The sequence below is a fragment of the Colobus angolensis genome, unplaced genomic scaffold (assembly GCF_000951035.1).
Source record: "Colobus angolensis palliatus isolate OR3802 unplaced genomic scaffold, Cang.pa_1.0 Scaffold10, whole genome shotgun sequence".
In the NCBI taxonomy this organism is placed as follows: domain Eukaryota; kingdom Metazoa; phylum Chordata; class Mammalia; order Primates; family Cercopithecidae; genus Colobus; species Colobus angolensis.
Window position 1 is genome coordinate 23,165,668 of NW_012110919.1, and position 9,668 is coordinate 23,175,335.

The window sequence follows — 9,668 nt, forward strand, 5'->3', positions numbered from 1 at the left end:
ACATGTTTTAAATGTCTCCCTAAATGATAGGGTACTTTGTAAAGATAAAACATATTAACTGTGTACTCTCTTGTAGACAGAACTCCACACTAAAGCTTCTCTCGGGGGCTCACAGAACAGGTACACTCTTCCACTTCATTAAAAAGACAATGAGGCCAGGCGTGGTGGCTCACGCTTGTAATCCAAGCACTTTTGGAGGCCGAGGCGGGCAAATCACCTGAGGTCTGGAGTTCGAGACCAGTCTGACCAACATGGAGAAACCCCATCTCTACTAAAAATACAAAATTAGCCGGGCGTGGTGGTGCATGCCTGTAATCCCAGCTACTCCGGAGGCTGAGGCAGGAGAATCGCTTGAACCTGGGAGGCGGAGGTTGCAGTGAGCCAATACCACACCACTGCACTCAGCCTGGGTGACAGAGTGAGACTTCGTCTCAAAAAAGAAAAAAAACAAAACAAAACCCTATTTTTTTTTTTTTTTGAGATGTTGTCTCACTCTTGTCACCCAGGGTGGAGTGCAGTGGTGTGACGTCAGCTTTCTGTAACCTCTGTCTCCTGGCAAAACCCTAGATTTCATACCAAATCTGATCTATAAAAAATCATGGGCATAAGGCCAGGTGCAGTGGCTCAGAGCAACTGTAATCCCAGAACGTTAGGAGGCCAAGGCAGGAGGACTGCCTGAGGCCAAGAGTAGCCTGGAAAACACAGCAAGATCTCATCTCTACTGGAAAAAAATAAATAAAATAAATAAAAAACCCATGGGTATACGTTACAATTGTATTTCTGCTAATGAATTTAGAAATACATCTAGAATTAGAATTATATCTTAGAAGACATATCAAGAATCTTAAGTGTAAAATGCCGTAAATCACACACAGCTACTATCATACAGTTTCAATAACACAGTTTCTGTGGCAAAGAGATTTTTAATAACTTTAATAACTTTTACCTGTGCACTAAACTTTATCAGCACCATATATTGGTTGGGAGTAGAGTCTCTGATGATTTTCATTTGTTCAATTACTTCGTTAAATGGGGCGACAAACTTCATAAGGTCATGACTGGTCATTGCAGCAGGGACTGTGAGAATACACAGCATGGCACTGCGCCGCACATCTTCTTTTAAGGAGGTCATCTTACTAACAAAACAATAATTAGAGGGTCTTAAATAGATGAGGTATGGTTAAACAACAGTAGACAACTTTTATGTCCAAGAAAACAGGAAAAAATAAAATTTTAATATTTCATTAATGAATTGTTCTACATTATACCCTCCACATTTTAATCTTCACTACAATGTTTATTATGGTTACAAATCTGCATTAGGCAAATTTGCAGTGTTTTACTCTCATCTATGTTTGAATAATAATCTGTCACTGGTGGCTAGGCGCACTGGCTCATGCTTGTAATCCCAGCACTTTGGGAGGCTGAGGCAGGCAGATCACGCGGTCAGGAGATCGAGACCATTTGGCTAACATGGTGAAACCCCATCTCTACTAAAAATACAAAAAAAATTAGCCGAGCCTGGTGGCGGGTGCCTGTAGTCCCAGCTACTTGGGAGGCTGAGGCAGAAGAATGGCGTGAACCCGGGAGGTGGAGCTTGCAGTGAGCCAGATCGCGCTACTGCACTCCAGCGTGGGCGATAGAGCAAGACTTCGTCTCAAAAAAAAAAAAAAATCTGTCACTGATTAACTTAAAAGCACAACTCTGGCTATGGACCTCTCTTAAAGGGCCTAGAAAAAGAGCTCTAAATATAAGAGAGAATTCTCTCTCTCTCTTTTTTTTTCAGATGGAGTCTTGCTCTTGTTGCCCACGCTGGAGAGAAATGGCACAGTCTCGGCTCACTGCAACCTCTGCCTCCTGGGTTCAAGCAATTCTCCTGCCTCAGCCTCCTAATTAGCTGGGATTACAGACGTGTGCCACCACGCCCAGCAAGAGAGAATTCTAAACTATAAGGATGTAACTGAGGATTACAGGAAGTGTTACTAAGTTGGGATAGCTGGAATAGAGGCGAAACAAAATCCTCCCACAATGCGATTTGTTTTTTGAAATGCTGCAAAACTCACTTGACAGTTGTGATCCAGAATGGCTACCTGGGCCGGGCACAGTGGCTCACACCTGTAATCCCAGCACTTTGGGAGGCTGAGGTGGGCCGATCACTTGAGGTCAGGAGTTTGAGACCAGCCTGGCCAACATGATGAAACCCCGTCTCTACCAAAAATAAAAAAATAAAAAAAAATTAACTGGCCGTGGTGGTGTGCACCTGTGGTCCCAGCTACTCTGAGGTGGGAGAATTGCTTGAATTCAAGAGAGGAGGTTGCAGTGAGCCTGGATTGCACCACTGCACTCCAGCCTGAGTGATGGAGTGAGACTCTGTCTCAAAACAAATCAAAACAAAAAACAAAATGGCTACCTGAATAGTCACTGTTTTCCCAGTAGGGATCCGGCAAATGAGTTAGCACAAGAACGGCCTTAAGGTATCAGCTACCGATAACCCAAGGAGGTAGTGGCTGGGCTTGTGGATTATCTAGCCAAATGCTTTCTTTCCTTGGGGCTCCAGCAAGCTTTATTTGAACCACAGAAAATGGTAAAAAGAGGTAATAAAATTGAAATGAGTTAACTGACTTCTTAGCAGCCTCTTCAGTAAACATTTGGTGGTGACATGAGACTACAAAGATGCTGTGGATCATTTTCTTTGTCCTTTCAATTCCCCATCACCTTCCATGCCTATCTGCTAATAAAACATTTTCCTGGCAGGGCGTGGTGGCTCACGCCTGTAATCCCAGCACTTTGGGAGGCCGAGGCGGGCGGATCACCTGAGGTCGGAGTTCAAGACCAGCCTGGCCAACATGGTGAAACCCCATCTCTACTAAAAATACAAAAAATTAGCTTGGTGTGGTGGCGGGCACCTATAATCCCAGCTACTCAGGAGGCTGAGGCAGGAGAATCACTTGAACCCAGGAGGCAGATGATGCAGTGATCCGAGATCGCGCCATCGCACTCCAGCCTGGGGAACGAGAGCGAAATTCCGTTTCAAAACAGAAAAAAAGAGAATATTTTCCCCACATATTCCCTTAAGTATCTACAGGCATTTCTTTTATAAGGAAAAGCTTTGACCCAATCCACAAGATTAATCAAATGTAAAACATCTGAGAATTCTCTAACACAATACAGAAAAGTATTATTTTGAACCTTAAAATACCCACTTTCCTTCAGGACAAGAGACTACGCTAAAGCAAAAAAAAAAAAAAAAATTAGAATAACCCCCAAGAAAAAAGGGTTTTCTTACTTTGTCTTATATAGGTGCATAATACCATGAACTATTTCAACTGATGGATTTCCACTGAAGAATGAAATCTGGTCTGGAAGCTGTTTGGATGGAGAATCTGGGGCAGTGTTTATGCATTCCTTACTGTGATCTTTACTTCTTTGTGCAGTGGGGGAGGCTTCTGAAGACTTCCTTTCTTCCACTGTAGTTTTCAGTTCATCTTTCACCAATTAAAAAATAGCAGATTATAAATGGGATAGGACATATGCTGAAGGACTTGAACTAGATTAAAATTTCAAGTCAGAGGAATAAACCTTGATAATTATAATGTAATGCATTTAGAGCTATTACTTATAGAACAGCTCAGTTTATGAGAGCATCATACTTTAAAGCTCTCTTTGCCCCATAAAAATCTCATTAACACCCTCAGAAACTTAAGGATGGCTATTACATTTGGCAATACCATAATGCAAGCAGGTGTCTTCTATCATGAAATCCTAACTGGGACAAACACGCAGGGCTACCAAGTTTGAAATCCAAACCTACCAGTTCTGAACACCTCCATGTTGGAGATGTAGTACTATCTACACATCCACTTCCACAGATGAAATGAGCTGGCTGGCCGGGTGCAGTGGCTCACGCCTGTAATCCCAGTACTTTGGGAGGCCAAGGCGGTCGGATCACGAGGTCAAGAGATTGAGACCATCCTGGCCCACATGGTGAAACCCTATCTCTTCTAAAAATACAAAAATTAGCTGGGTGTGGTAGCGTGCACCTGTAGTCCCAGCTACTTGGGAGGCTGAGAGAGGCAGGAGAATCGCTTGAAACCGGGAGGCGGAGGTTCCAGTAAGCCTCTGGCGCCACTGCACTCCCACCTGGTGACAAAGTGAGACTCCGTCTCAAAAAAAAAAAAAAAAAAGAAATGAGCTAGCAGAACAGGGGAAGGCACAACATGTTTATTTGGACACATTAATGATCTGCCACTGAACTAGGTGGTATGAAATTCTCCCCTGTGGCCGGGTGTGGTGGCTCACACCTGTAATTCCAGCACTTTGGGAGGCCAAGGCAGGCAGATCACTTGAGACCAGGAGTACAAGACCAGCCTGGCTAACATGGTGAAACCTTGTCTCTACTAAAAATACAAAAATTACCCAGGCGTGGTAGAGGGCATCTATAATCCCAGCTCCGCCAGGAGGCAGAGGTCGTAGTGAACCGACATTGTACCACTGCACTCTAGCCTGGGCAACAGAGACCCGGCCTCAAAAAAAGAAAAAAAAAGGCCCCCCCGCACTGAACTGAACTGTCAACACTGACTGTCAGGATTAATTTGGAAGAAATATTTGGAAACACTAAAATGTGGCTTAACAGTGTCATATAAAGCACACAGGCAGTGAAAGATAAAAGTATGCTAGATGTTGAAATCATAGGCTCATCAAACACCGTGTATAAAATAGGCAAGCAGGGTTCACATTACAAAAGAGAGTCCAGGGTTTTAAAAGCATACCTGGGTTGGACTTCATGGTCTCAATGATCACATCTGTCATTTCTCGACGGCCAAGATGCTGATGGATAATTGCTACTTTCTCTCCTGGTGACTTCCCTTCTAAACAAGCTACAGCTGAAGCTAGTGTCGTCCTTTTTATCTCCTCATCAGACATTTCCCCGGCTAAAGAATACATGAATGATTAATACAAGGTAATAAAACAAGCTCCTCTCTGTTCTCTATTCCTCCATCATTAGGTTTCTCTTTTCTTTCTTCTGCCTTTCGCCAAGATGATAAAAAGCCTTTGTAGTATTCATCTCACTCACCTCTGGGACCACTGCAGTACCCAGCAAACAGTCAATAAGCAGCCAGGACAATATACTCAGAAATGCAGGGCTGTTCTGAAATCACACACTTTATTTTTATATTATGAGACAGAGTCGCACTCCGTCAACCAGGCTGGAGTGCAGTGGCGTGATCTTGGCTCACTATAACCTCCACCTCCCAGGTTCAAGTGATTCTCCTGCCCCAGCCTCCCGAGTAGCTGGGATTACAGGCAAGCGCCACCACGCCTGGCAAATTTTTGTACTTTCAGTAGAGATGGGGCTTCATGTTGGACAGGCTGATCTAGAACTCATGGCCTCAAGTGATCCGCCCGCCTTGACCTCCCAAAGTGCTGGAATAACAAGTGTGAGCTATTGTGCCTGGCCCGAAATCATGCACTTTAAAGCAAATTGCCAAAGGGGGAGCCTTAGAAAAGATTCAACAGTGATCATGCCCAGAAGAGCTAACATTTCAGTAACACCTGATAAAATGAAATTGTGTTCAGCCCAAAAGGAAGATACTAAGTCCATTAATAAACAAAATTTCAAAAACTTGTAGGGGTAGTCTTAAACATCCTGGCTTATGCTCATGCCATGAAGCAAACCATGAAAATCTGTGATTACTGTCTTAAATCAATGAAACACATGAAAAGGGAAACAGTATTTGGAGGCTTAACTGAAATATCCCGAATATATGTTCTGTCAGGGCAGGGACAAGGCCTGTTTTGCCCACCACTGTATTCCCAGCACTTCTACCACAGTGCGGAGCACATAGAGGAAGCTCTCTAAATATTTGATGAATAAATGACTACATGACTGACCCACGCCGATGTCTATATGCGGCTAATATCAATTCAGCTAACTTTCAGAACTCAGAAGCCACTTTTAGCCTTTGGAAAGGTGCTCATAAGCTATAAAATCATAGTCAATCTTTAATTTGCAGCTCCAAAGGTCATATCCTCAGGAAGTTTCCAATGACACCATCCCTACCTGCCCCCATCCCTCTCTCCAAACCAAACACATCTTCTTGTAATAGTTTCCCAAACTGTTTCTCCTTTCCTTCACAGCACTTACCACAGTTGTAATTCTACACGTATTCTGCACTTATTTAAATAATCTGTTTCCTCCACAAAACTACTGGTGCCATTAAAGCAGAGGCCCTGTCCGATTCAGCACACAATGAAAGCTCCAGCAAATATGAGCGTAAGTTTTTTTTTTTTTTTAAATGGACTTTATCTCTTGTCGCCCAGGCTGGAGTGCAGTGTCACAATCTTGGGTCACTGCAACCTTCACCTCCCGGGTTCAAGCGATTCTCCTGCCTCAGCCTCTCCATGAGCTGGGATTACAAGCACCTGTCACCACGCCCAGCTAATTTTTGTATTTTTAGTACAGACAGGGTTTCACCATGTTGGCCAGGCTGGTCTCGAACTCCCAACCTCAGGCAATCCGCCCGCCTCAGCCTCCCAAAGTGCTAGGATTACAGGCGTGAGCCACCGCGCCCGACCAAGTATTTCTTGAATGAATGTTATTATTAGTTAATTATCTGAGGACCAAGGAACAGAGCCAGAGCTGCATTCCCCACTAAGGAGCTTCCTTACTTGTGTTACTGGTGTGAAAAGCTCAGACTCAAGTCCAGCTCACTGAGTGAGAATCCCAGTTTCACCCATCATTTCACCTTGGGCAAAGGATTTAAATCACTAAGCTTCAGTTCCCTAACGTGTAAGAGGCACACGCCACACCCATCTGCCTCTCAGAGCTGTTGCAAATATAATTAAAGAATACAATACACAAAAGGTGCTTAGCACAGTGTTGGAATATAGGGAGTGTCTAAATTTTAGTTATGACTATGGTTAGGGGGCACCCCAATGGATATCCTTCCAAAAGGGAACAATTTAATTAATCCAGGGACCGTCCAGCGTTGCTGGGGACCCAGTCCCTGCCTTTACGAAGCCCAGAGGGAAGCAAGTGAGACAAACACACCACTCGACTCTCTCGCGAGGGAGCCGCGCCAGGTATAAACGGAATGCCCTCAGACGGCACAGGGAAGGAGGTTCGGGGGCAGGGCTTCCCTGAGATAACATACGGGAAGGCCTCTCAAGGGTGGATGGGAAAGAGAGGGATCCGGATCACCTCTCCGTGTCTTCCTGAGGCAAGAGGCCTAGCCGCGGGCTTTTCCCGGGCCAGTACTTTGGGAGAGGGAGCCCTCCGGGCCTAGACCCGGCTACAGGGAATGCGGCGAGGCCGCGGGACTCACCCGCGGCGCTGAAGCCGAAGCCGGCGGGGACGGGCGAGTGTTCCGCGAGCTCCAATCGGATGACAACCAGTGACACACTCATAGGGCAGGCGCTGGCCGGCGCGGGCCCCGGCGGGCTCAGGCGAGGCTGGAAGGCAAGCCGAGAGGCCGAGCGGCCCGGGGCCGGCAGCCCCGCCACCGCCTCAACGTAGTCGCCGCCGCCTCAGCAGCAGCAGCTACTCGAACAGCCCTGGGAGCCACAACACCCTCCACTTCCGCCTCCCGGCCGCCGTCGCTGGCCCGCGGTTTACGCATGCGCGCAGGACCGCGCACAGCGATTGGGCTACGCGGCATAGGGTCAGCCACTTCCCTTCCGTACGGGATCTCGAGGAGGTCGGAGCGCAAGGACGTCGTGGCGATTGCTAGCGCTGGGATCCCGCACTTAGCTGTGTGTTTTCGCACAGCCGCGAGTTAACCTCTGCCTGCCCTAGAGGCCTGGTCCTAACCCACCTCAGCTGACGGCGCGGGATCCCTGGCTCCGCGAGGTCTCCAAATTGTCCGAGCTATCTGTTATGTAGAACTTTGCCCCTTTTGTTGTGTTTGACTCCTCTGTCTAACCCTAGTATGGGTGGTTTTGTTTCTGTCCCACTTTACAGATAGAGGCTCAGAGAGGTGAAGTTGCTGCTAAGGGGCCTTAGAGAGTGGTGACTCGATCGCTATTCAGATGGCGATCTGGCTGAGCGCGGTGACTCACGCCTGTAATCCCAGCCCAGAGGCTGAGGCGGGCGAATCACCTCAGATCAGGAGTTCGAGACCAGCCTGACCAACATGGTGAAACCTCTCTACTAAAAATACAAAAAATTAGCCGGGCGTGGTGGCGAGCGTCTGTAGTCCAAGCTATTTGAGAGGCTGACACTGGAGAATCGCTTGAACCCGGGAGGCGGAGGTTGCAGTGAGCCGAGATTGTGCTACTGCACTCCCGCCTGGGCAACAAGAGCGAAACTCCGTCTCAAAAAAAAAAAAAAAAAAGAGAAAAGATGGCGATCTGCTGGTTAGGAGCTCAGTGCTGCAGTTAGACCTGGGTCCTCCTCCCCACTTTGACTCCTCCCCTCGCCTAACTCCTAACCACCTAAACTCTTGACTTTAGGTGATCTGTCCTCCTCGGTCTCCCAAAGTGCTGTCACTTCACAAATGTTTACTGAGAGTCTAGACACCCTTGGGATGCTTGAGAGACATTGGCGTATAAGATAAACACAGTTCCTGTCCGTACTGTGAGGTCGGCCTACATCAGCAGTTGTGCGGTCTTGAACTAGTATAGTCATTGCATAAAGTTGGCATGATATATCCTCACGCAGTTGTGAGGATGAAATGGAATTATGTATATGGAGATAACATTAGCTTTTCTTAGGCTCAGCATTCTTTCCAGTATGTCAGACTAGCTTTTGTATGTAGATATTGACACAATCAATGCATATGGGACACGTACATGACAGGATGCTACTCTAGGTACGTTGTATAATACATATATAAGTACATAGTACATTCTAGATGTGTGTGTATGTGGACTATATGTCTATAACATGACTACAAGATATATGTGTATGTAGATCTTGTGACTACATCCTATGAAATACGTTTCCACATGTCCTGTTTAAATCAGGGTTTCTCAACTCTGCAGTATTGACATTTTGGGTCCTGATTACTCTTTTGTTTTTGGCAAGGGGGCGAGGTGTCCTCAGCATTGTAGAGTGTTTAGAAACATCCCTGGCCTGACCCACTAGATGTCAGTAGCACCTCTCCCCAGATGGTGACAACCAATGATGTCTCTGGACTTTGCCAAATGTCTTCTTGGGGTTAAAAAACATAACCCCGTTGAAGAATCACAGGGTTATGTGAAAGTGCATAAACCATACACACATACTATATGCATAAAACCTATGGGACCTCTTGTGAACTTTTTTAGTATATTACTGTAGTAGATAACATTTCAACATGTGCCAGGTACTAATTTGAGTGTTTCATATACCTTGTCTCATGCAATGGTAACAACTTTATGAAACTGGTACTATGTCCCTATTCTACAGAGGCGTAACCTGAGACTCAGAGAAAGAGTAACTGGCTCAGGATTTCACAGGTAGTAGTGGCAGAGCTGGAATTGAAATCCAGGCAATCTGAATCCAGAACCAACACTCTGTATCTCTTTACTAAACAAACCATTTTTTTTTTTTTTTTTTAAACAGTCTCACTCTGTTGCCTGGGCTGGAGTGCAGTGGTGCGATCTCGGCTCCCTACTGCAAACCTCGGCTTCCTGGGTTCAAGCAATTTTCCTGCCTCAGTCTCCCAAGTAGCTGGGACTACAGGTGC

At 46.0% G+C, this 9,668-nt stretch overlaps 1 protein-coding gene across 2 annotated transcripts in view; it reads right to left on the reverse strand.

The window, feature by feature from the left end:
- BRAP (BRCA1 associated protein) overlaps positions 1-7,544 on the reverse strand; it is a 54,782-nt gene extending 47,238 nt beyond the window's left edge. The window contains exons 1-5 of one of the 2 annotated variants that reach the window (XM_011936617.1): positions 7,447-7,544; positions 7,326-7,414; positions 4,770-4,931; positions 3,287-3,485; positions 947-1,136 (exon numbers count right to left, since the gene is read on the reverse strand). In XM_011936617.1, coding sequence (XP_011792007.1) covers positions 947-1,136; positions 3,287-3,485; positions 4,770-4,931; positions 7,326-7,407 — 633 coding nt within the window. In that variant the 5' untranslated portion in view covers positions 7,408-7,414; positions 7,447-7,544. Of the gene's footprint in view, positions 1-946; positions 1,137-3,286; positions 3,486-4,769; positions 4,932-7,201; positions 7,415-7,446 lie in introns of those variants that run through there. The other variant, XM_011936622.1, reaches the window with a different exon arrangement.
- Positions 7,545-9,668: the final 2,124 nt, after the last annotated feature.